Source organism: Physeter macrocephalus, chromosome 9, assembly GCF_002837175.3.
Source record: "Physeter macrocephalus isolate SW-GA chromosome 9, ASM283717v5, whole genome shotgun sequence".
In the NCBI taxonomy this organism is placed as follows: domain Eukaryota; kingdom Metazoa; phylum Chordata; class Mammalia; order Artiodactyla; family Physeteridae; genus Physeter; species Physeter macrocephalus.
This window is the reverse complement of record NC_041222.1, coordinates 13,331,034-13,358,538: the sequence shown is the minus strand read 5'-3', so window position 1 is coordinate 13,358,538 and position 27,505 is coordinate 13,331,034. Positions and strand designations below refer to the sequence as shown.

Sequence of the window (27,505 nt, the reverse complement as noted above, 5' to 3'; positions counted from 1 at the left end):
GGCGAGTGGGGGCTACTCTTCGTTGTGGTGCACGAGCTTCTCATTGTGGTGGCTTCTCTCGTTGTGAAGCATGGGCTCTAGGCACGTGGGCTTCAGTAGTTGTGGCATGCGGGCTCAGTAGTTGTGGTGCACAGGCTTAGTTGCTCTGCAGCATGTGGGATCTTCCCGGACCAGGGTTCGAACCCGTGTCCCCTGAATTGGCAGGCGGATTCTTAACCACTGCACCACCAGGAAAGTCCCTAAAATTCACCTTTAAATATATTTATTTACTCTGTAATAAAATAAAAGTAAACTTCCCCAGCTCCTTTAAAAGCTAAATTTATTAACTATTGCACAAACTGATTTTAAAACAATACGTATTTAAAACAATACATATTTCAAAAAGGTATAATTGAGTCTAAGTATGTTCCATTTACTATAATGGCATACATAGCAACCAAAATAACTCAGAAGAGGAGGGGGAGTGGCCAAGATGGTGGAGCAGGAACACCCTGAGCTCACCTCCTCCCATGGGCACACCAAAATTAGTACAACTATTTGCAGGGCAACTATTGATGAGAAAGACCTGAAGACTAGAAGAAAAAGATCTTCTACAACTAAAGATATAAAGAAGAAACCACAACGAGACAGAGAGGAGGGGTGGAGACAGAGTAAAGTCAACACCCACACCCCCCCACCGGGTGGGTGACCCACAAATGGGAGGATAATTACAGAGGTTAATTGCAGAGGTTCTCTTCAAAGAGTAAGGGGTCCAAGCCCCACATAGGCTTCCATGGCTGGGGTCATGCACCAGGAGGATGAGCCCCCAGAACATTTGACTTTGAAGACCACAGGGGCTTACTTTTGGGAGAGCAGGAGAGCTGTAGGTAACAGTCTCCACTCTCAAAGGAGGCACACAAAATCTCACTCACCCTGAGACCCAGGGCAGAAGCAGTACTTTGAAAGGAGCCTGGATCAGACCCACCAGCTGATCTTGGAGAGATTTCCAAAAAGGCCAGCGGCAATTGGAGCTCACTCTGGGGACACAGAAGTTGGCAGTAGCCATTTTTGGGGAGCTCATTCTGCCATGAGGATTCTGGTGATGGCAAGTGCCATTTTGGAATCCTCCCTCTAGCTTATTAGCACTGGGACCGGCCCCACCCATCAGCCCGTCGACTAGTACTGGGACGCCTCAGGTCAACCAGCTAGCTGCGTGGGGACACAGCCCCACCCACCAGCAGGCACCCCTGAACCCCTAGGCGCCCTGGGACCTGGTCCTGCCCACCAGAAGGCCCAGGACCCATTCCTGCCCACTAGTGGCTGGACAACAGCCCCAGAATCTCCTAGGCCTCAGCCCTACCCACCAGCAGGCCAATACCAGTTATGACACCCCAGGACCCTGCAGCCAGAGACCCCAGCACCTGTCTCCACCCATCAGTGAGTGGGCACTAGCCCTGGATCCCCTGAGTCCCACTGCCACCGCCCAGTAGGCTAATGTCAGCTCTGGGACACCTTGGCCCCTCAGCCAGCCACCTCAGGGTCTGACCCCACCCACCAGCTGGCCGACACCAGCTTCAGGACACCCCAGGCCCCTGAAATGTCAAAAACCAACCCCGCCTACCAGCAAGCTGACACGAGATCTGTGACCCCCAGGTCTATAACCAGCCATCCTAGGACCTGGCTTTGCCCATGAGTGGGCCAACAGTAACCCCGGGGGCCCCCAGAGCTCCAGCCACCTTGTGACCCAGCCCCGCCCACTAGTGGCCTGCAGCCTCCACACAAGGGCAGGGCTTGGCAACCAACTGGACAAGGGGCCAGCCACGCCTATCAGACCACTCACATTAGTCAGTCTGCCACAATAGAAGTGCCTAGACAGCCCACATAAGAGGCACCCCTAGTGCATATAGCTCTGGTGGCCAGAGGGGAGTGTGCTGCTGGGACGCCTATGACATCTCCTACAAAAGACCACTTCTACAAGACTGGGAAACATACCCAACCTACCACGCACATAGAAATAAAAACTGTGAATCAGGCAAAATTAGGGGACAGAGGACTATGCTCCAAATGAAGCAACAAGATAAAACCCCAGAAGAAGAACTAACTGAAGTGAAGATAAGCAATCTACCCAATAAAGAGTTCAAGGTAATAATCATAAATATGCTCAAAGAACTTGGGAGAACATAAAGTTCCTAGAAGAAGAAAAAAATATTAACTCAAAAGACATTTTTGTCTTCTTAAATTATACAAGTAAAAAACCCTTAATGAGGGCTTCCCTGGTGGCGCAGTGGTTGAGGGTCTGCCTGCCGATGCAGGAGACGTGGGTTCGTGCCCCGGTCCGGGAAGATCCCACATGCCGCGAAGCGGCTGGGCCCGTGAGCCATGGCCGCTGAGCCTGCGCGTCCGGAGCCTGTGCTCCGCAACGGGAGAGGCCACAGCAGTGCGAGGCCCGCGTACCGCAAAAACAAAAAAACAAAAACAAAACCCTTAATGAGTAAACTTTTTGGTAACAAAGGAAGATTTTCTATTGTTGAAGAGAGATTACTAGATATGATTGAACACTTAAAGCTCAGCTGTCAGGTTGAAAAATAACAGTGCTGGTTTGTATCTAGGCTGATGTAAACAGAAAATGGGCTAGAAATTAATCATTTATAAAAGAAAACAAAGACACTAACTGAAAATGGCTAGACATTTAAAGCTGAGACTATACAATTTTAGGACAGAAAGAGATTTAATGATTAGCTAGTCAAACTTCCTCATTTTTTCAAGGAAGAAAATGAGGCTTAGTGAAGGTCAAAGTTATAAATTCTGGCGGAGCCAGAGCTATATTGAATGTTGGAATTTAGTTTTATTTTCCCAATAACCTAGTGGAAAGCCAGTATCTAACATCTCATTCTGAAAATGTTTACACAAGTGATATTTACTATTACATACTTACATTCTGATTGAAGCACATTGGTAGGCAAAAATGTCTCCAGTTTACTATCATCAGAAGATAGATTATTATGATACAGATATGTACTTAGATGTTCCAAAGTTTCTGTCATTATCAGATTTAGTCCTGCTTGTTTCCACCACTCCGCATTTTCAGGATTAACCACAAGGCTTTCTTCTTCAATAGAAAATATCTTTTTAAAATCTGCAACTGAATATAGACTGTTGGGCTCTTCAGTTCTTGGCACTTAAAAAACCACAACAAACCAAAAAACAAATAGTGAGAAACAGTTCACAGGGCAAAAAAGATAAAAAAACACAATAAACAGAACCACACTGGAAATTTCTTACAAAATAGATTCTTACAAATTAGAAAAAAAGTAAAATAAAGTTATGTCTAGTATTTCATCTTCAAGATGCTAATATTTGTAAAAGTCCAAAATATTATAGCAATAGAAGTCACATAAAGGTTTATTTCAACTTACGGAAATATCATGAAGTTAAAATTACTCTATTTAGTAGGAGATGGAACTATTATTTTGTTTGACCACTTTAGTAATTACTAAATTAATACATTTGACAATATTTTGAAGAGTTAACGTAAGATTTATTAAATCAGAAATTCCAATTCATTATAATGAGCCTAAACAAGATGGTATATTTTATCAGATTTTTATGATGACTATCATTTTAAATATTTTGACACAGAACTTTCCGCTTCATTACTTTTTAGCCTAAGTAGGAACACAGAATATTGTATGGAGGAACTGAAGTAGCACAACTACTTAATATTATTAACTGCATTCCAGCCTCAACACAAAATTAGGATTATAAATTTTGAAATCCTAATTTTGGAATGGTGCTTTTTATAATGACAGTATTTTCAATAATAATAATACTGACAATACATTTCTACTGATTGTACCTTTTATCTATACTTTCTATTTAGCATTCAAAATCAATTAACCTTTACCTCTAAACAAAAATGGATTTAAAGAGCTTCTGCAGCTTTCTGATTGCCACACCATACAGTATTTGTTAGCTGATTCTTCAGCAATAAGCAAACTACTGAAAAAGAAGAGTTAAAGTTTAATTTATTAATTATATTGTCTTTTTGCATAATAAAATTTCAAAAAAAGTATTTTTCTAAGTATCTTCTACACTCAAAAGCATGTCAAAAATGAACTCTATTTTAGGGCTTCCCTAGTGGCGCAGTGGTTAAGAATCCGCCTGCCAATGCAGGGGACACGGGTTCCAGCTCTGGTCCGGGAAGATCCCACATGCCGCGGAGCAACTAAGTCCATGTGCCACAACCACTGAGACCACACGCCACAACTACTGAAGCCTGCGCGCCTAGAGGCTGTGCTCCGCAACAAGAGAACCACCGCAATGAGAAGCCCACGCACCGCAACGAAGAGTAGCCTCCACTCATGGCAACTAGAGAAAGCCCATGTGCAGCAACAAAGACCCAACGCAGCCAAAAATAAAATAAATAAATTTATTTTAAAAAAATGAACTCTATTTTATAAATGTGTAAACTGAAGTAGAGAGTTCCATAGACAAAACTTCAAATGCTTACTTTCTCCTACCCTAGGAAGGTTTGTCAGTTTGTCAGCTCCCTAACTGCTCCTGCTTTCCTATAACTTACTTCTACTTCCTTCCATTTCCTTCAGTGGAACCTGGATCCAGAGGGGGCTGACTTGGGAGGGTTTTAGCATTTCCTTCCATAAACCGTGCTAGCACCAATACTATAAGCCACCCAAAATAAAAATGCGATTTACATAAAATTACCTTGCTTACCATACAAAATGGTAGCTTCAACACAAATTTTTATAAAATTGCTGTCCCCACCAAGTCCATTCTAAACAGAATTTCTGGAGCTTCTACTGGCTGAGGATCAGAACTATGACAAAGTTCTGTCTGCTCTACCTTCTCAGGAAGTGACAGGTCCTAAAGTTTAGTTCAAGTCCTTCAGTCTTGTGTGTGAGTGAGCGATGTCTGTCTGTGTGTTTTGGGTGCTGAGGAGAGAAGGAAGTATGTATGAAAAGCAGTGTAAATCAGTAAATACAGCTTATTAGTAGGTATGAAGTTATTAGCCTTGGTAGGGAAGAGACTATTAATTCACAAACCCTTTAATCTATGCCCTAAATCTCCCACTCCCTCCTAAGTGAGAATTGATTGTATTTTGTTTCTCTGTTCATATGGAGCATACATGAGCATGCTAATTGTAGGTACTGCTAGTTAAATTGACAGTTCTGAGTAGTAGCAGACAACTAAGTCTTACGTCTAAACCATCCAATTTACCCACATAATAAAAAAATCTGGCATGTGGTGGCAATATTTGAGAATCTAGACAATTCTTCAACCTTACCAAGGTCTCTTTGACAACTAGACACCTCATATTGTAGGCAATTATTTTAAAGTGAAAGGAAGAGAAAATATTTAGGCAAGACATGCTCAGCAGAAGACAATAATATAGACAAATATTCTCATTCCTTTTTTTTTTTTTTTTTTTTTTTGGCTGCACTGAGCAGCATGCAGCTATCTTAGCTCCCCAACCAGGGATTGAATCTGTCCCCCCTGCAGTGGAAGCGTGGAGTCTTATCCACTGGACCGCCAGAGAAGTCCCTATTCTCATTCTTTTTTTTTTTTGCCGTACGCGGGCCTCTCACTGCTGTGGCCTCTCCCGTTGCGGAGCACAGGCCCCGGACGCGCAGGCTCAGCGGCCATGGCTCACGGGCCTAGCTGCCCCACTGCATGTGGGATCCTCCCGGACCGGGGCACGAACCCGTGTCCCCTGCATCGGCAGGCGGGCTCTCAACCACTGCGCCACCAGGGAAGCTCCTTATTCTCATTCTTAATGGAGCTTTCTGAAGATATGTCTGAATTTGATATCTTCTTTGGTCATGTATAAAAATATATTCACGATTCAGTAATCAGTGTGGAAATAAAGACGTAATGCCACACAGCCTTTTCTTTTTAGCACCATAAAATCTAGCATAGAGTTTTACATGTAGCAGGAACTCAGAATATTTGTTAACTGGGCATACCTCCAGCCAAAATGTTGTGTTCTGAAATAAAAGTAATTAGGGCCATAAAAGCAAGTTAAGAGTATAATAACATTACATATTATTTTTCCTTTCTGTTTTTTTTTAAACACTTTTTCTCTTTGTTTTTAGTTTCACAGTTGAGGTGTAAATCTATTTTTTAAATAGGAATTTTTGGGCTTCCCTGGTGGCGCAGTGGTTGAGGGTCCGCCTGCCGATGCTTCACAGTTGAGGTGTAAATCTATTTTTTAAATAGGAATTTTTGGGCTTCCCTGGTGGCGCAGTGGTTGAGAGTCCGCCTGCCGATGCAGGGGACACTGGTTCGTGCCCCGGTCCGGGAAGATCCCACATGCCGCGGAGCAGCTAGGCCCGTGAGCCATGGCCGCTGAGCCTGCGCGTCTGGAGCCTGTGCTCCGCAACGGGAGAGGTCACAACAGTGAGAGGCCCGTGTACCACACACACACAAAAAAAATAGGAATTTTTAAGTTTTTGTATTCATGAACCAATGGAAACGATTTACATTTCGCCAGTGATGAGACAATTCCTTTAAGTTGTTTCAAATGGCCCTGGAACCTTTGGCTAATTTATTTATTTTTTAGGTTCACTAAATTTATTTTAAAAATCATAAAACGTGTCTTACAAAAGAGCATTACATTCTGCACACTGCTCTGACTAGGAACTGAAACATTACATCTGGTGAACAGCAAAGATTTCACTACACCTCAAATGCAGAACACCTACGAAGCAGAGGAATGTTGGCTTTTTAAACAGAAGCAGATAAAAAAAAAGATGCAGGGCTCCTTCAGTTCTTCACTAGTCTTAGAAAAACTTTCCAGAATACTGCTTCACACTGTTCTGCAGCAAATACTGTGCATTCTGTATCTGGTCCCGTGTTCCTGTAATGGTGATCCGATCTTCGGACGCTTCTAAAGGCTCATCAATTTTGATCGAAGCTCCTGACTCATGACGGGTTTGTTTAATCTGCTGACTACCTTTGCCAATAATAGATCCAGCCAGATCTTTGGGAACAGTTACTGTGTAGTAATAATAGGTCCACCAAGATCACCATATGAGCCACGACCCCCAGCATAGGAATAATCACATCCAGAGCCACCCTGTGGTTCATAAGCCATCTGCCACTCTGATGGGCTCCATGTATCTACTGCAGAGTCCCAGGTTTCATCAGCACTGAAACCAACCACACCATCATAACGGTCTCCAGGTCTCCCTCTTCTGTCATAGGCCATTAGATCTCCTCCTCTAGGTGGTGGTGGTGGAGGAAGAAGAAGATTCCGAGCTCTGCCACCACCCGGGCCCCCTTGTCCAGGAGGAGGTGGAGGAGGTCCTCGGCGAGGGCTCCTATCATCATAATCTCTTCTGGATGGAGGCATGGGATGCCCACGCCGACCAGGAGGCATTCTGTCAAAACCACCTCTTCCCCACATGGGAAATCCCACGGGACGTCCACGGCGGTCATCAAACATCATTGTAAAACCACCATAATCATAGGTTTCATTGTAAAAATTGGGATCATAAGGCTGAGCACGTCCTTTGATGGGAGACTCTGATATAAGGTCAAGGATGATCTTTATGCACTCTACAACCCTATCAGGTTTTCCTCCAATAAGAATGACTCTGTCAGTGGAATGAGGACATTCCTGGAAAAGCTTGATTGTTGTCTGAGTGTTCTCTCAAAGTTCTTTGATTTTAGCACCCTTGACCCCAATAATTCCTCCAGCCAGACTCTGATGGATCAACAGCCTCAATTCGCAAAGTCACTTCCTTTATAGTGTTGGTAATTTAAGCATTCCACAGCATCAGATTCGAGCGGGAGCTGGCTGGTTGCAGTGGGTGATGGCAACTGCAGGCCCTCTTCCAAGGTAGGGATGATTTTCTTCAGAATTTCTCCAATTGTTTCAATATCAGCACTGATACTCAACATGCGCTCGGGGCCACTGCTGTCTGGGACTGAAACACTGGCATTGTAGTCTGTACGGAGAGCCTTAATATTCTTGCCTCCTTTTCCAATCACTTCCCCAGGATTCTTGCTCTGAAGCAGAATGCGTAATTCAACCATCTCATCAGTGTTTCTAGATCTTGTAAAAGCTTGTTCGTCTTCCTTATCTTCAGCAGGGCGTTTACCAAATTCGCCATTGGTTCCGGTGTTGGGAAAGGTTTCCTCTGGCTGTTCAGTTTCCATTTTCTTGTATTAAAGGGACACACCAATCAGTTATTAAATATATCCTTGCAGGGCAGAACTGAAGTGTTCTGGGCGGGACCAACTGACACCCTAGTGCTGCAGTAGCCAGGCAAGGCTACCATCCCTATGCCGCCGCGCTGCCTCAGCCGGTCACAGCTAGACAGAGAACAAGCGTAGGCTTTTAACGAGCGTAACGCTTTGAACAAGCGTTAGAAGTCTTTTTGTTCGTTTCTTTTTATGGCTGAGTAATATTCCATTGTATATATATATGCCACATCTTCTTTATCCATTCATCCGATGATGGACACTTAGGTTGCTTCCATCTCCTGGCTATTGTAAACAGAGACCAAATGTAAAACCGATAGCTAGTGGGAAGCAGCCGCATAGCACAGGGAGATCAGCTTGGTGCTTTGTGACCACCTAGAGGGATGGGATAAGGAGGGTGGGAGGCAGGGAGAAGCAAGAGGGAAGAGATATGGGATATATGTATATGTATAGCTGATTCACTTTGTTATAAAGCAGAAACTAACACACCATTGTAAAGCAATTATACTCCAATAAAGATATTAAAAAATAAAATAAAATAAAATAACACTGCTATTTAAAACACCAAAAAAAGTCTTTTTGTTCTAACTTTGGCAAATCATAATACACAGATAAGACAAGTTTCATAAATTCTCATTAGATATTTGAATTATAACAATAAGTAGGTATATATCTTGTGGGATTAAAGAGTTTACTACAGTTTAAGTAAATACTTTCAATATCAGATTGAAATTCAAGATTATACTAATTTCAGCTAGTTTTTGTTTCTAACTGCCAATCTGCCTCAACAGATGGATTAGGGTATATGGAGTAAAAAAAAAAGTGTAAAAGAGCACACAAAAAAAGAAGTATAGATCCTGCAAATAAACATCTTGCACCTTAACAAAGGGATTAAAAATATTTAAACCAATTATAGGTAGTTTCTGTACTCATCCCATACTATTTTTTTAGAGTTCATATCTGATATGGGCAGTTCTAGTTCATGGTAGAGTTCTGTATAGCACAAATTTACCCCCCAAAGGAAATACCTCTTTGCCAGAAGATGAAGATAATTGGGGCCCTCAATGTCAGGCTCCTCCATCTTATGCTATGACACCTTCCTGAGACCATTAATAGAAGCCTGAGCAGCTAGTGATGAGATGCTCCAGTTGCTTCCAGTAATCCAAGAGCATTCTCCTCTGGCAGATCAGCCAATCACAGCTAAGAACTCAAAACCCAGCACACAGTGTCCACTCTGGGAATAATTTATTAGAGACTTGGAGATGTTCCTGTAATTTTCCTTAAAATGTGTTATTTTAGGACATATAAAGTTCCAGGATTACAGTGAGGAAGAAGGGCGTTGTACTGGTTATGTTCTTAGTTGTGTAACTCAGCATAAGAAGTAGGGTAATAAGGTGACTTTATTCCAGGATGGCAGACTAATCTAACATAAAAAACATTAAATTACAGGTATGCTGTATGGTATAAGATAGCAATCAAAGCTATCTCAGACTCAGAGGACAAAGATGCTGGGCTATTAAGCTATGCAATTTTGGCTCCAACTAGAATACAATGATCCAACCCTGCAGTATAAATTCTGAGAAGATTACAGACCATCCTGGGCTGTACTGAACAGATTTGTGGCTCAGTATTTGGTTCTACATATCTGGTTTCCCCAACACCAGTACCACATTGACACAGGTAAAGAAAGTCAGTGGATGTCCTCTGTTAGAGAGGGGATGTGATCTCTGGTACAGTTACTAGGGAAGTAAGCTGAAAGCCAACTCTATTGTTCAACCACTGAACACACTGCTCTGTTATCCTTGGCTCTTCCTGGTCAGAGAGGTATGACAAATCTTTTGGAAGACCCCAAAACAACCCTATGAGGTATGTACAATTATTATCCCAATATTACAGATAAAGAAACTGAGGCACAGGGCAATTAAGATCACAGAGCTAGTAAATGATACAGCCAGGCAATCTGCCTCTAGTTCAGAGCTCTTAACTACTTATTAGGGGCTGAATTTGTCCTCCCCAAAATTCATATGTTGAAGCCCTAACTCTGTACCTTAGAATGACTGTATTTGGAGCTAGGGCCTTTAAAGAGGTAATTAAGTTAAAATGGATTGATTAGGGTGGGCTCTAATCCAAATAACTGGTATCCTTTTAAGAAGAGGAGATTAGGACATAGACGTGCATGGAGGAAAGACCACATGAAGACAAAGGGAGGGGCTTTCCTGGTGGCGCAGTGGTTGAGAATCTGCCTGCCAATGCAGGGGACACGGGTTCAAACCCTGGTCCGGGCAGATCCCACATGCCATGGAGCAACTAAGCCCGTGCGCCACAACTACTGAAGTCTGTGCGCCTAGAGCCCGTGCTCCACAACAAGAGAAGCCGCGATAGTGAGAGGCCCACGCACCGCAACGAAGAGTGGCCCCCGCTTGCCGCAACTAGAGAAAGCCCTCGCACAGAAACGAAGACCCAACACAGCCAAAAATAAATAAATAAATAAAAAAGCAAGTTTAAAAAAAAAAAAAAGACAAAGGGAGGAGACAGCTATCTACAAGCCAAGGAGAGAGCCCTCAGAAAGAATCCAATCCTGCTGATATCATGATCTTGGACTTCCAGCCTCTAGACTGTGAAGAAATAAATTTCTGTTGTTTAAGCCAGCCAGTCTATGGTATTTGTTATGGCAGCCCTAACAAACCAATATACCGCTACACTGTATTTCATGGTAGTGAGTGACAATAGAGGCAGTGTCATTGGTAAGCATCCACTGGCAATGTTCTAAGCAGATTGTTTAAACTTTAAATTTAAAATTAAAATTTTCAAGTTGTTTATATTTAATGGTAATATATTCCCATTCAAAATACTAAAAGTATAAAAGAGCCTAGTTTGATCACTTACTAGCTCCTATATTGCCAGGTTACCCAGTTCCCTTCTGGGCTAAACCAACAGTACCTGATTTTTTTTTTTTTTTTTTTTTGTGGTACGCGGGCCTCTCACTGCCGTGGCCTTTCCCGTTGCAGAGCACAGGCTCCGGACGCACAGGCCCAGCGGCCATGGCTCACGGGCCTATCAGCTCAGCGGCATGTGGGATCCTCCCGGACCGGGGCACGAACCCGTGTCCCCTGCATCGGCAGGCAGACTCGCAACCACTGTGCCACCAGTGAAGCCCAAGTACCTGATTTTTGTGTGCCCTTCTAAAGATATTCTATGCATATAAAAACAATTATGTACATATATATTCATATATTCCCTTCAGTTGCTTACTATGAACACCATTTAATCTCTTACATTTTTTTCACAGAGCTATCTGGGAAATTGACTTTATATAGAGAGATTTAATTAAAGATTGCTTCTTCTGAATTGCAATTTGAGTTCTAGATTTAATCTTTACTTACATTTTACAAGCTGGAGAAGATGGAAATTTCTGAAGTTCTGCACATAATGAATTCACTGAAGAATGTTCGTTTGTTAGGTGTAGATGAGTTAATGGCATTTCTAACTCTACTAGAATATATAAAAATTTTAAAAATCATGTTACATAAACATTGAATAAAATTATGTATAATTCATAACTTTTTGTAAGCAACTATTATGTTTGATCATTGTGTTACAACAGAAATTTTCAATCAAAAGAAATTTGGGTTATTTTAAATAAAAAATAAGTTTTAAATTTCCATCCATATAAAGGATTACACATATACCACATGGTGTCTCAACTATGATACTAGTGATTTTAAAAAAATACATTGGCAACTAAACTTTATTGTTTACTATATAAGATAAATTCTAAGACTTAATGTGTAATAATGTTTTCAATTCTGACAACTTATGTTGTCAGTACTTAAGAGGTAGTATTATTTTTATCTCCATACTAAATACTGGTGATGTTAAACAAATAGTATTAATAGACAGTAATTTTTCACCTTAAAAAGTATGGAGTCTAGGTGGCCTAGCACAGAGTTATATCTTTTATAGGGTGGGCTTGAAAAGCTAATCCTCATTTATCATAAGTAGTCAGTGTGTTTCTGTCACTTTCATAAATAAAGCAGTATACTTCCAAATAGATGATTAATATGATCAGATATAAATGTAACTAAATAACAGCATCATCAACATAGTTAGGGAGCAATACAATCTGGCATTACACTGGAACAAGAGATGATTCTGAGATTCCAAATTTGGTAGGATAGTGATAGTAACAATAATGATGGGATTGCTTTGGGGATTAAAAAGTTAAATTTACAAAAGTATAACAAGGGTCAGCAAGATTGCTAATACTGAGGTAAAATATAAAGTTCTTTTTAACTGAGCTATAAAATTATAAGATTTCTATTTTTAATATTAATGCTATTTCCTCCATTCCTCTTCTTCAATCTTTGTAACTCTCCTCTTTTGATGCTAGAAGGATGTTAATGATAGTAACAAATGTAAAGGGATAGATAAGAGAAAAGAACAACTTGGCTTGCAATAATCAAATTTCAAACATGAAAACTGTCTCATAGTAGACTTTATATGTGAATGTATTGTACTTTTATATCATATATAGGTATCCCCTGATAAGCTCCATGATTTATTCAAAATTTCTACCTGGTTCCTTGTACTCTGGTTCACATTGACTTTGAATGGCCAAAATTTCTGTGGAGCTGCATTTTATATCCTCAATGTCAATTCCATGCTTGATAGTAAGATCTGGGAAAAAAAAAAAGGAAAAAGTCTACTACCAGCAAAAGTACTATGATATTAGTTTTTCTGTAATCTTGTTCATTCCGCAGTGGCAATGATTCTGAGGAGTCATTTAGTACACCATCAGGGCCAAGTGAAGGCTGGGAGTGTAGCACCACAGTCATTCAGTACATTCACCTGTCCTTTTCCATTACCATGCATAGATTTGTGTCCTTCTAACAAGCCCATGGGCCACCTGCTTTGTTTTGAGCTCTGCTAGGTTTTCAAGTTCTGGTATAAATTTGATCTATTTACTTAGGTTGGCTTTTCATTACCTTGCTTGACTTGCAGGCTCATCAGTAATCCCCTTGATTTAGTCTTGTCTGCAAGAATTCCTTCAAGTCTGTTGATGGCAAGCATCCCTATTCTCAGTGGATATCACAAATCCCCCTTCACTCCTCCCTAATATTATTTATCTTCGATTATTTCAACTGGAATGTATGAGAGGACAGTTAAATATTTGGGTTCAAAATATATTAAAAGACTTGGACAATATTTACTAGTCTAACTGGGAAGAAACCATCTAAATTCTAGGTTATGACTCTCCCAGTCATCTGATTCCATGAATCATAACCTTACTCTGAGCTTCTAAAGTCAGCATAGAAGTTGTTAGTGCTTTGTCACTATGTATAAGAAAATAACTCAAAAAAATTAATACAGTCATATGTGTTTTAGCTCTATTTTTATAATTATCTTGAAATGGTTAAGATTAATTTCAGAGACATTTTAAGCTTGCAAGTGTATAAAGAGGAGACAATGTGAAAAGTGTCTTATCAATAATAATTTTGAGATTTCGTTGTGTAAACTTACAGGACACTTTAAAAATCTGAAGGTTCAGAAAAAAGTTTAACGAACGTGAATTTTTATAACAAACATTATTAAGTAGTTCTAACAAGTAATAGATTTTATTTATTTATTTATTTATTTATTTTTAAATTTTTTTTGCAGTACGCGGGCCTCTCACTGTTGTGGCCTCTCCCGTTGCGGAGCACAGGCTCCGGACGCGCAGGCTCTGCGGCCATGGCTCACGGGCCCAGCCGCTCCGCGGTATGTGGGATCTTCCCGGACCGGGGCACGAACGCGTGTCCCCTGCATTGGCAGGCGGACTCGCAACCACTGCGCCACCAGGGAAGCCCAGTAATAGATTTTAAAATTAACTCTCACCTCTTTTGAAAAGCTTTTCATTTTCATCTACGTAATTTATTATTTCTGGCATTAAGTTTAATGACTCCTTCAGTTCTGAGAGTGATGGAATATCAACTTCTTGTCTGAGGCTTGTAGATACTAAGAATTCACACTCAGGCAAAATTGATGGCTGAAATAACATATAGGTAAAACTAGTTTTTAGAGAGGTTTTCCAGATAAATATTTCTGAGTTCATAAATGGATACATTTGCTTAATTGGTGTACCAAATTTTAAACTAAACCCACACTCAAAAACTTTAATGCTCTGCATACATTTTATTTAAAAAGTAAGTGTAGCAGCCAAAATAATATATTACAAGCAATGTTCTCTCTGAGTAATATCCTTCATGGCCACTGATTACATTAGTGACATACAATATCCCTAGATGCAGAAGTATCTTCTTTTATGTTAATAACAAATTTTCAAAATTCTAAATTAAAAACAATCACTGCAGCAAATGAGAGCTGGTGAATGGAGAGAAGTAAAAAGAGCAGATGGAATGGAATGGATCTTTACTGCACTCCACAGAATTTATTTCTCTTTCATTCCTACAGAACTGGATTCTTCAGCAAGTGAGACTGTATGTGCATAACTCTCAGAATTAACAGGGGAGGAAGAGGGGGACTGAAGAAAAGGGGCTAATAGGTGAATTAATATTTTTACCATGTGTGTTAAAGTTTTTATTAAAAAAAAACCTTTAAACACCTTAAGACCAATATATATATATGACCACTTAATGTCCTATACCAGGTATATTGATTAAATTATTAAAAAATTCCCTATACCTGGGCTGTACACCAGACCAATTAAATCAGAATATATCTGAGTAGGATCCAGGGTTCAGAATTTTATTAAAATGTATCAAGTACTTCCAATGTGTAGCCAAGGTTTAGACCGCTGTCTCTGAAGTAAATTTGACTTCTTAATTGATACACGTTCAATCCGTTATCAAGTCTTTTTAACTTGACAATAGTAGATGGCCAATGTATATTACTACATCTTGTAAAAGTGTGATTTACTAACTTTTATTTAAAAATTACTGAAAGCAAATATTACAGCTTCATTTAAACCTACTGTGTCTTCTAGCTTCTCCTGACAAAAGTTCTCTTTATCCATGTAAAAATCTTCCACGAAACCTTTCATATCTCCTTGAAAAGAGAAACACTCCCTTAACAAAAAATAAAACATTAAATTAGTGTTTACTAAAAGCAAGGTACGTACCAAACGTAGTTAATCAAAATACAGTGATTAAAATTAGAGTTGAGGTAAATAATGATAAAATACTATGATCAATAACATCTAGACTTGTGAGCATACAAAGAATATTTTCTTCTCTTAAAAATATTCACAACACTGGGCAATTAAGTACCTGAAAAAATTAGCTTCTGCGAAGATCTGTCCTTTGAAATCTAACAGGGGATCCTTTACCAAAAATAGCTTTAGCCTACTCAACAGAGTATTCGAAGTTGGTAGCTGATTTCTATAGGCCATCAAATTATTTGCAAAAATTATTTCTTCATCATCAATAGACAAATCTGAAAATAAATAAGAAATACAAAGGAAGAAGAGGAAATCTAAAAGTTATACAAAAGGATTTAGATAGTTACTGTAGTCAGCCATTGATACAGTCGGGGTTTTCAAACGCATTTTTAAAATTTATTTATTTATTTAAAGTATAGATGATATACAATATTATATAAGTTACAGGTGTACAATATAGGGATTCATAATTTTTAAAGGTTATACTATATTTATAGTTATTATAAAATATTGGCTATATTCTCTGTGTTGTACAATATATTGTTATAGCTTATTTTATACATAATAGTCAAACACATTTTAAATTCTTTAGTTCTTCATTGTACTGTGCAAATAAATCATGTAGCATAGTACTGGTACATAGTCAGAAGCTCAATAAAATTTAACATTATTTAGTACACTGAGTAGTAACCAAATGTCCTGAAAGAGTTGTAAAAGCTCATACTTTTTTCCAACAAAATTAATGTAATCAATGGAGGAAAATATCTTGTGGTCTTATGCCTCAAAATAGCCAGGGTTAGCCTCAACAAGACTGTAAAGAAATAAAAGCATTTGACTTTTGCTGACCTTAGTGTTTTCTTCTCTGTAAGATTTTATCTCTTAAGGTCTCCAATTCATCCCCAGAGAATGACATGTAGGGAATGGAGATGGTCTAAAAAGCCTTTAACTGAGACCAACTCTGATTCTAGCACGCTACGGTTGTTCAAACATGTTTGTTATAAAATTAATTACAATGGAAGCTGTGTAGTGAAGTATCTACTAGAGAAGTGTGACACAGCTTACATATTAGGAAATACGACTGCTAACAGTTAATTGTTGGAATAGGTTTCTCCTCTCTATCCCCACCCTATCATGTTTGGGTCACTTTAGAATCTTAGCTAACAGTGTCAGTGCTTTAGCAGTTTCTAGGCCCAGGAGGGAACATAAAACCTACTCCCATTCCTCAATAATCTGAGTGGAAAAAGAAAGAGGAAAATATAAGCTCAGATGAGGAACTACTTAGAAAACCAAGCTCCCCAAAGCGAAAGCCACCTTGAAGGGGAAGCAATGGTCTCTTGTTTGGGGCAGTGGCCTTTCAGTTAAGTAATTTTAGAATGGTATGAGAGAAGGATAGCATGAAGTGATGTCTCCCATGACCAGCCACATCACTGGTATACATGTGCTTAATAAATATGTGGTGTAGAGTAGAGAGGCAGGGACCATCTCTTTGCCTAGTGCTAACTTAAAATACCAAAAGAGAACTTGTTGTGTAAACTAGCCTCCTAAGAGATTGTTTATCTGTTTATTGGAACCTGTTAAGTTCTTGACAATCCTGTGGCCAAGAGCTTCCCATGCATGATGCACCGCAGAAAGCTAGCCAAAATCAGTTCCATGTCTAAGCAGGGTTTAGCTGAGACGATTTAAAGACGGTTTGTTCGTAAATCCATTCTGTAAGTACTAATGAAGTCATGTTAACAGTAAAAACCCAAAGAGCATTCATTTATATCCCCATCTCCACCTCCCACTTTCAATCACAGCCCCTCTAGCCGTCTTTCCTTCCTACAGGCTCATCCTGGTATTTCTGGGAGTCCCTGAGGAAGTCTCATATCAGTTATGAGGTCTTGTTTCTAACCACCTTTTTTTTTTTTAACATCTCTATTGGAGTATAATTGCTTTACAATTGTGTGTTAGTTTCTGCTGTATCACAAAGTGAATCAGTTATACATATACATATATCCCCATATCCCCTCCCTCTTGTCCCTCCCTCCCACCCTCCCTTTCCCACCCCTCTAGGTTGACACAAAGCACTGAGCTGATCTCCCTGTGCTATGTGGCTGCTTCCCACTAGCCAGCTATTTTACATTTGGTAGTGTATATATGTCCATGCCACTCTCTCACTTCGTCCCAGCTTACCCTTCCCCCTCCCCGTGCCCTCAAGTCCGTTCTCTACATCTGGGTCTTTATTCCTGTCCTGCTCCTAGGTTCTTCAGAACCATTTTTTTTCTTTTTAGATTCCATATATATGTGTTAACATATGGTATTTGTTTTTCTCTTTCTGACTTACTTCACTCTGTATGACAGACTCTAGGTCCATCCACCTCACTACAAATAACTCAATTTCTCTTTATGGCTGAGTAATATTCCACTGTATATATGTGCCACATCTTTATCCATTCATCTGTTGATGGACACTTAGGTTGCTTCCATGTCCTGGCTGTTGTAAATAGTGCTGCAATGAACATTGTAACCACCTTTTTCTGTTGGAGCCACTTGAGGGCAGCATCACACCACAACTAACGTTCTTTATAACATCAAAGGTTTTACCAGGGGTGTTACTTCCTTATATTCTAAGAAATCCAGCATACCCTGGATTTCTTACCTTATTACCACTAGTATATGTACCAACACAGATATGAGGAGACTGTTTTCCTCTATTATAGAGGAGTGTTAAATTGTCATGAGGAAACAAAATTTTGGCTAGTTAACTATGAAAAAAAGCAGAAGGAAAGAGGTCTACTGACAGGAAAGAAGATAGGGTTATTCTTTGCAGAAGATACTTTTGTCTACTTAGAAAACCCAAGATAACAAAATGAAAACAACTGAGTTCACTAAAGTGTCTGATAACAAATTATAAAATCAATGTTTAAAAAAATATATATATATATATATATAAACCTAGTCAAAAATTAATGGAAAAACTCGTTCATCATGGCCACAAATATGCAAATATTGAGGAATAAACATAACAAAAATGTGCAGAAAGTACATGGAGGAAACCATAAAATGTTGCTGAGGAGCATTATCAATCAATCAATGAATAAATAAACTTGAAGAAAAGGCAAGATAAACCGTTTTCCTGGCTAAAAAGACTAACTATGGTAAAAATTCTGAAAGGTACCAATAACATTTCGATATCTCAAGTGGTCTGTCTTGGAGCTTGGAAAACTGATTACAAAGTAAGTCTGGAAGAATATAGACATGAGAGTAGGAAAAAAATGAGGAGACTATTAATACATGTTACACTAGTGTATTAAATAGTTAAAACTGTATGATACTGACACAGTAATAGGTAAATCAATAGAACATAATAGAAAATTCAGAAACAAACAGTAATGTGGATGAGGATTTGGCATATGATGTAAGTGGAATTTCTAATCAGTGGGGAAAGGAAAGAGTATTCCGTAAACAATATTGGGACAACTACCAAAACATTTACGAAAAAAATTTTTTATCTTTACTTTTAAACATATGCTAAAATCTTGAAGAAAACCTCAAACAAAATATGAATAAATATTTATTTAATCCTAGGAAGAATTTTCTCAGTATTAAAAACAATGACATAAATCATAAAGGAAACACTGACAGGACTGGTTAGATTCAAATTAAATATATTTGGGGTTATTGATATCTTTGATACATAAAGATAAAATATAAGAATAGAAAAAGAGACAAAGAAGAGAATCATCTCACAACATAAAAATATGCAAATGAACACTAAACACCAGTAATTTTAAAAATGCAAGTAAAAATATAATTTTTTGCCCATCACGTTGGATAAATGTATTACAACATCAATAGTAATGATGATAAGGCTGGCATGAATAGGGTATTCTCATACCATGCTAGTGGACATATAGCCCAAAAATGCTTACATCAATAATTTCATTTCCAGAAATTCACTCTAAGGAAATAATTGGAATTGGAAACATAATGCAAAAACTTAAGAAACAGAAACCTCATTAAATAGAGTTGGGAGATGATCAGGGGAAGCTCTCATGCTCTGCTATGATAGCAGAGCTCAACAGAAGGAAGACGCCTCTTCTTTCCTGGCAAGGACTCAGCCAATGAAAAGCCATAGACTCTTTGTTTACTATAGCCCTCCCAACTTCCTTTTCCCCCTCTATAAAAGAGTTCCCCCGTTGCTGGGCAAGGACTTACATGTGGCTCACCATGGTTGCAGACCTGGAATTGCAATTCTCTGTTGATCCCAAATAAACCCATTTTTGCAGGAGAAATATCTGGCAATCTATTTCAGGTCAACAATACATTTAGGAACATACTTTAAATTAAAAACAACATTAATTGGGAAATCTATAATACATGAATAAGATTAAAAGCTGCAGTCATTAAAAGCCATGATTTGGAAGACAACTTAAATATATGGTGAAATGTTCCCAAAATACTGTTAACATTTAAAAATACTATAAGGCATATACAATAAGATCACAATAGTAAAACAATTTTGTTTAGATTATAGGATTATAAGTTTTTAGTAAAGGGACATTCTATATACTTAAGATGTAGGAAAACATAAAATTCATTAATAAAATTTTAAATGAATGAGGACTGATAAAATTCAGTCCTCATTCATGATCAAAAGCTCTTAGCAAACTCAGAATAGAGGAAGCTTCCTCAACCCAATAAAGTATGTAAGTTTTTCTAACGTTTCACCGTTGAAAATGATGTAAACATTGAAATAATATTTACATCATTTTTAATGGTGAAACAAAGTATTTCCTTTACTATCAAAACAAGACAAGGATGGCAACTATTACTGCTTCTATTGAACAATGTACTGGAGATCCTAGCCAGCACACTAAGACCAAAAAAGATATAAATGTTGCAAAGGGAGAAACAGATGTCTAATGAAATCACTATCTCGAAGAGAGTCTTCCCACGTTCACTGCAACATTATTCACAATAGCCAACAACCTAAATGTCTGTTGAGAGATGAATGGGTAAAGAAAATGTGATACACACACACACACACACACACACACACACACACACACACACACACGGAATATTGTTCAGCCTTGAAAAAGGAAATCCTTCCATTTGCAACATGAATGAAACTGGAGGGCATTATGCTAAGTGAAATAAGTTAGAGAACAACCAAAACTACCGCATGGTATCACTTATATACAGAATCTAAAAATTTTTTAAATTAAAAAATAAAAAGCCAAACTCATGGAAACAGAGAGTAGAATGGTGGTTGCCAGGGGCTGTAACAGGGGTGTGGGGGAAATAGAGAGAGGTTGGTAAAGGGTACAAACTTGCAGTTATAAGTAAATAAGGTCTGAGGATCTAATGTATAACATGGTGATTATAGGTGATAATACTGTAGCGTTTAAATTTGCTAAGAGAGTAGAACTTAAGTGTTCCCACCAAAAAGAAAAAGGAGAAAAAATAAGGTAAATATGTGAGGTGATGGATGTGTTAATTAACTTGATGGTGGGAACCCTCTCACAATGTATATGTATATCAAATCATTACATTGTACACTTTAAATGCATTACAATTTTATTTGTCAGTTATACCTCTATAAAGCTAAAATACATGTGGGTTATTTACGAAGCTAGGGGGCTGCTGCTTTTTATTATAAACATTGAATAACTATTTGACTCTCTAAACTATGTACATGTACAATTTTTTAAAATTAAAAATTTGTATTTGTTTATATATTCCTGGGATGTCTAAAAGGATATTCATAAAAATGGTTACATTTATTGACAAATAATATGTGAATATTATAGAAAAACTAGTACATATCAACAAACCAACAAACAATAAAAAAAATACCCATTGTTTTTATGTCTTAAAGAAATATGTTTGGAATTAACTTATAATTTAGTAATAACTATATTTCTTATAAGACAGAGCAAATTTACAGTATCAATTGAATCTCAAAGTATAATACATTCCTTTCAATTTAGACAGTGAGACCAAAGTATCTATAAATCTAGTAGCAATCAATATAACTGCAAGGAAAAGAAATGGAATTGCAAATTTAAATTTATAAAGTGATGTCAAATGACACAGGACCCTTAAGGAGATATAGGATATGGACAATTCATATGTATTTGGGAAACTCAAGCATATTTTCATTCGGTGTATAATAGTTAAAGAAGCTTCTGGTTCTAGCTGATGACAGATATTATGAAATTTCCCAATAGATGCTTCTAGCTTGCCACATTAATATAATAACAGCTGTGGTTGGGTAGCCTGTTATTTTTTATAAATCATATCTTTACATGTACATATATATAATTTGATCCCCACAAAATTGTTTATAAGAAATTAAAAGAATGAATTAAAAGAAAGAAATTATAGAAGAAAATTGAAAACCATAAACTTTTTAATAACTGTCAAAATTGTACCACTTTTTAAGATTAGATTTAGACTATGATCAAATCTTCTGACTCCAAATTCAGGCTCTTCCTATTATAGCATGCTCTCAAGTTTAGTCTTTAATGCAATCTCTATCTTCTCAAACTATAAGAATTTAACTCTCTCTATATCACACACATATTTGCCAACACTAAAAACTTTATACACCATTTATGTATCTACATAAAAACAGCACTAAAAGAACCAAATTATATTTCATGTTCAAGCTAAAGCATATCTTAAATGATAGTAACAATTATATAATGGAGACATAAGTTTTACAATATAAAAAGGGAATAGGTTGTTATACATACAAGAAAGGTAGTTCTCAGCAAGTTTTTACACAGTTGGAAAAATTTATCACCCTCTAGTAAGATGAGAGATTTGGAATATAGTTTGGATAAAATGTATCTTTAATTATTACTTACTGTAAATTTGTAAAAACTGAGTGAATTTCTTGACCTAATACTGCAACTCTTCTATCTCCACTTTGAATTATGGTTTCATATAAATTAGATAAGATTGAAAATCTTTAGCATATTTGGGAAAATAAAATATAACTATCACTTAATAATCTACTAATTTAATGTTACACCAGACTGCTGTGTCATCAGATCTGTACATAGATGCTAATATCGTTATAGCAATATGTTGTGAGCAACCTATGATCAAACCTCTGAGGCTATTCTGAAGCTCAGCACACTTAAACTCCAAAAACAACTACATTTACAAAAAGGGGATTAATATGAAAGAAAATATTTCACTAATGTGAAACTTAGAATTACAATTTTGTGGGTGAATACCCTTAGCAAAATAAAAAATTTAAAAATCCAATAAAAGAAAAAAAATCACAGAAATGAAAATTTGTATATTAGTAAGAAATGTTTTATAACAATGGAAATAACAAATGTTTTACCTTGCTTCTGTCCTTGAAGTAATGGACATTTTTCTAAGCAGTTGACAAGTGTAAAGACTTCATTGTAGTCCTTATGGGTATATAAGCTGGCTTCTTCTACTTCAGTTTGGGAGTCTGGGTTTGAACTTGGAACAATTTCCTCAAATTCACAGTTAAGCTCGGTCACCATTCCTGTAACTGTTTTCCTGTGACATTAGAAAATTACTGATTTTGTGTATGTCCTATTTTAAAACATCTTTATTAACAAATAGTATATGTTCACTGTAGAAAATTACCAAATTCCAACAGATCCAGAGAAAAATTACCCATAGCTCTACCATTCAAGAGATGAATTTAAAAATTTTGTATTTTCTCAATTATTTTGGAATATTTTAAAATAAAAGTGGATTCAAGTATATAGTATTCTGTAACCTGTTCTTCTTCTGATAAACAATGAAGCATGAGCACATTTATATGTCAATCAATGTACATTCACTTCATTTTTGAGTGGATGAACAAGAATCCATTGTATTGGTAAATAATAATTTATTCAACCAGTTCCCTAGTATTGGAAATTTAAACTTGTTGTAATTGTTTGCTATTATGAGCAACAATGCAAGGAATATCTTTGTGCACTTGTCTAATCGTTTTCTCAAAATGCAGTTCCTAAAAATGGAAATGATGAAGTTAAAGATACATAGATTTTTAGACTTTGCCATGCATTGCCAAAATGCCCTTGTGCTGGATATTGAATGTCTGCTTTTCCATGTCGTTATCCAACCTTTTACATTCTGTTCTACAACCTCGGAGACTGATCTCTGTGAGCCAACTAGGCTGCCTTGCTCTGTCTTCTGGTTGCATTCAACCAGTGGAAGCACTGGCAGGAGATCAGAGATGGGAAAACAAACAGGTTGAAATATTATTCTTTCCAAATCTTTCCCTCCTGGGCCACAGTTTGGAGAAGTGGCTGCATTCTTCTACCAACAGTTACATCTTTTATCAGACAGCCTCTCTCCCATAGCTGCAGTTCTTACTGTTTTGGTTACTGCTCCTTCAAGCTTAGGGTGGTAACAACTTTCAGCTGTTGTTAGTCCTGGGAACTTTTTTTTGGCTCTCTTGACCCTGCCTGTACCTTACCTGTTTCCTGATTGATCCAGGTATATCTGCCATTGTCTATATCATTGGGGTATTTGGACTTACAACAGATCTTTCCACTGATTTTTGCAACAGATAAATACATTATTGGCAATTTAGCTACACATTCTGATATACATTTTTTTTTTTTTTCGGTACGCGGGCCTCTCACTGCTGTGGCCTCTCCCATTGCAGAGCACAGGCTCCAGACGCGCAGGCTCAGCGGCCATGGCTCACGGGCCCAGCCGCTCCGCGGCATGCGGGATCTTCCCGGACCGGGGCACGAACCCGTGTCTCCTGCATCGGCAGGCGGACTCTCAACCACTGCGCCACCAGGGAAGCCCTCTGATATACATTTTTTATGATATCCTAAAATATTTTAGCCTTAATAATTCTCTGTACAGACTGAAAGAACCAAAATCAATATAATTCCCCAATGTAATTAGAGAAAAATAATGAACATGTCATACCCAAATCATATATAGAAAAATCTCTAAAGTTTCTGCTTTACTCTTTAAGAAAATATAAGGTACAAGAAAAAATATTTCAACTCACCCAGGTCCATATTACTCATAAGAACACTGATTCCTATGTGGATCTTTATAGACTTCTAAATTTAGTGCTTAGATAACTGCTTTTTAAAAAAATAAATATTACTGACAGAGTCAGTACTTTATAAAAATCCTTGGTACTACAGTTTTAAGAAAACCCCATCAATTCTCTTTCCCTAGATATAAGTGAACTGTAAAGACCAGTATTTCCTGGATCTCCTCCTTGTCCAATATTATCTATTCTTTGTTCATTGGTGCCACTCCTTCTGTCTAACTTGTAGTGCTGATGTTTCCCAGGCTTCCAGTCTATATTGTCTTTGCTTTCTTTCCATATCATTCTTTTTGAGTAAATTCATTCACTGCAGTTCACGAATTCCTTAACTTAAATGAAATATTTATTGAGTGTCTACAATGTGCTAACACCTCTTTAGGCACTGGGAGTGGAATGGTGAACAAAACAAAGTTCTTGCCCTCATGAAGTTTACCTGCTAATGGGACAATAGACAAATACATAAATAAGTAAATAACATAATGTCAGGTGGTGAAAAACTGTTATGAGTGAAATAAAAAGAGATATTAGAACATCAAGTAACAGCCAGAGGGTTGACAAAAGGTATATTTTAGAGAGTGTAGTTAGTAAATGACTTTCTGAGGAGCTACAGCTACCTGAATAATGGTAGAGAGTAAGCCATACAGAGGCTTAAAATAGGGGAGCAAGGTTGGCATAGTCTAAGAAAAGCAGAAAGGTCAGGGTGACTGGAACTGAGTAAGATTAGATAGGTGGGCAAGGACCAGATCATGTTGGATCTTACAGGACTTGGTAAGAACTTTGGATTTTATTTATGTGAAATGGGATACCATTGATGAAATGGATAAACCACCAATAACTGAGACATTTCACGATCTGATTTATGTCTTAAAAAAAAATCACAGGCAAACTCTTAGAAGAAAATATAGGAGTAAATCCTTGTGATTTCGGTTTAGGTAAAGGCTTCTTATATATGACACCAAAAGCACAAATAACAAAAGAAAAAGTAGATAAATCGAACTGCATCAAAATCTAAAAATTTTGTGCTTCAAAGGATACCACCAAGGAAGTGAAAAGACAATCCACAGGAGAAAATATTTGCAAATCACATATCTAATAAGGGACTTGTATCTAGAATACATAAAGAACTCTTAAAACTCAATAATAAAAAGGCACAGGGCTTCCCTGGTGGCGCAGTGGTTGAGAATCTGCCTGTCGATGCAGGGTACACGGGTTCGTGCCCCGGTCCGGGAAGATCCCACATGCCGCGGAGCGGCTAGGCCCGTGAGCCATGGCCGCTGAGGCTGCGCGTCCGGAGCCTGTGCTCCGCAACTGGAGAGGCCACAACAGTGAGAGGCCCGCGTACCACAAAGAAAAAAAAAAAGCACATAACACAATTTAAAAATGGCAAAGGACTTGAATAGACATTTCTGCAAGGAAGATATATTAAAAGCCAATAATTACATGAAAAGATGCTCAACATCATTAGCCATCAGGGAATGCAAATCAAAACTACAATGACATGCAATGAGCCACCCACCAGGATGTCTATAATCAAAAAGACAGATGATAACAAGTATTGACAAGATGTAAATAAATTGTAACTTCATATACTGCTGGTGGGAATGTAAAATGATACAGTTGCTTGGAAAACAGTCTGGCAATTCCTCAAACAGTTAAACACAAAGTTACCATATGATCCAGCAATTCCACCATTAGAGAAATAAAATCATATGTCTACACAAAAACTTGTCCACAAATGTTTATAGCAGCATTACTCACAATAGCCAGAAAGGGGAAAACAATATCCATCAACTGATGAATGGATAAATAAAAAGTGGTATATCCATAAAATGGAATATTATTTGGTCATAAAAAATGAAGTGCTGGGAATTCCCTGGCAGTCCAGTAGTTAGGACTCCACGCTTCCACTGCAGGGGGCAAAGGTTTGATCCCTGGTCAGGGAACTAAGATTCCTCATGTCACGTGGCCAAAAAAAAAAAGTGTTGATACATACTACCAAATAGATGAAACTTAAAACCATTATGCTAAGTGAAAGAAGCCAGTCACAAAAGATCACATACTGTATGTATGATACTGTGATTTATAACATGAGATATATATTTGGTCTTCATATCCGTTTCTGGCACAGATCTCCTAACGCCATTGGAATTTCCTAAGTGATGAGAGCGATAAAGTTATCTTTGGTTATGTGAATAAGGTGACTTTTGGAAAGCACCTAAGGATGGGGACTGGTTGCCACGAGAAACAATCATGTGAGTAGAAGATTGGAACTTTCAGCTCCACCCTCTGACCTCCAGGGTGGGGAGAGGGGCTGGAGGTTGAGTCAACTGCCAGTGGTGTAATCAATCATGCCTATGTAATGGAGCCTTCCTAAAGACCCAAAAGGACAGGGTTAAGAGAGCTTCCAGGTTGGTGAACACATGGAGGTGCTGGGAAAGTGGGGTGATAGGAGGGAGTATGGAAGCTCCATGCCCTTTCCTCATGCCTTGCCCTATGTACCTCTTCTATCTGACTGTTCCCTTTTGTAGTAAACTGGTAATCCAGCAAGTAAAAAGTTTCTGTAATTCTATGAGTCTATCTAGCAAGTTGATTGAACCCAAAGAGGAGGTTGTTGGAACCTCCAATCTATAGATGGTCAGTCAGAAGCACAGGTGATAACCTTGCAAACGGCATCTAAAGTGTGGGGTGCGGGAGCAGTCTTATAGAACTAAACCCTTAACCTGTGGGATCTGATGCTATCTCCAGGTTGATAGTGCCAGAATTGAGTTGAATGTAAGACACCCAGCTGGTGTTAAGAGCATTACTTCATGGTGTGGGGAAATCACCACCACCGCCCCCCCTGCTGGGATTGGTGTATGATTTTAGTTAGATACCATTTAAAAGAAATGTACAGAATAGGCAAATCTGGAGAGGCAGAAAGAAGACTAGTGGCTGTCCGTCCAGGGTAAGGGGGAAAGAATAGGGAGTGTTTGCTAATAGGTACAGAATTTCTTTTGTGTTGATGAAAATGCTCTAAAATTGATTGTAGTGACGGTTGTACAACCCTGTGAATATACTAAAAACTGTTGAGCTGGACACTTTATTTT

The 27,505-nt window shown here is 38.2% G+C and overlaps 1 protein-coding gene and 1 pseudogene across 1 annotated transcript in view; both read right to left on the bottom strand.

Annotated features, from left to right (window-relative positions):
- Positions 1 to 27,505, bottom strand: part of SHOC1 (shortage in chiasmata 1) — a 94,666-nt gene that overhangs the window by 57,356 nt on the left and 9,805 nt on the right. The window contains exons 4-11 of the mRNA XM_024126477.3: positions 22,704 to 22,888; positions 15,468 to 15,633; positions 15,155 to 15,266; positions 14,077 to 14,227; positions 12,778 to 12,879; positions 11,586 to 11,694; positions 3,884 to 3,978; positions 2,915 to 3,157 (exon numbers count right to left, since the gene is read on the bottom strand). Of these exons, the coding sequence (XP_023982245.2) occupies positions 2,915 to 3,157; positions 3,884 to 3,978; positions 11,586 to 11,694; positions 12,778 to 12,879; positions 14,077 to 14,227; positions 15,155 to 15,266; positions 15,468 to 15,633; positions 22,704 to 22,888 (1,163 nt within the window). The remainder of the gene's footprint in view (positions 1 to 2,914; positions 3,158 to 3,883; positions 3,979 to 11,585; positions 11,695 to 12,777; positions 12,880 to 14,076; positions 14,228 to 15,154; positions 15,267 to 15,467; positions 15,634 to 22,703; positions 22,889 to 27,505) is intronic.
- LOC102984308 (heterogeneous nuclear ribonucleoprotein K-like) lies at positions 6,717 to 8,166 on the bottom strand (annotated as a pseudogene).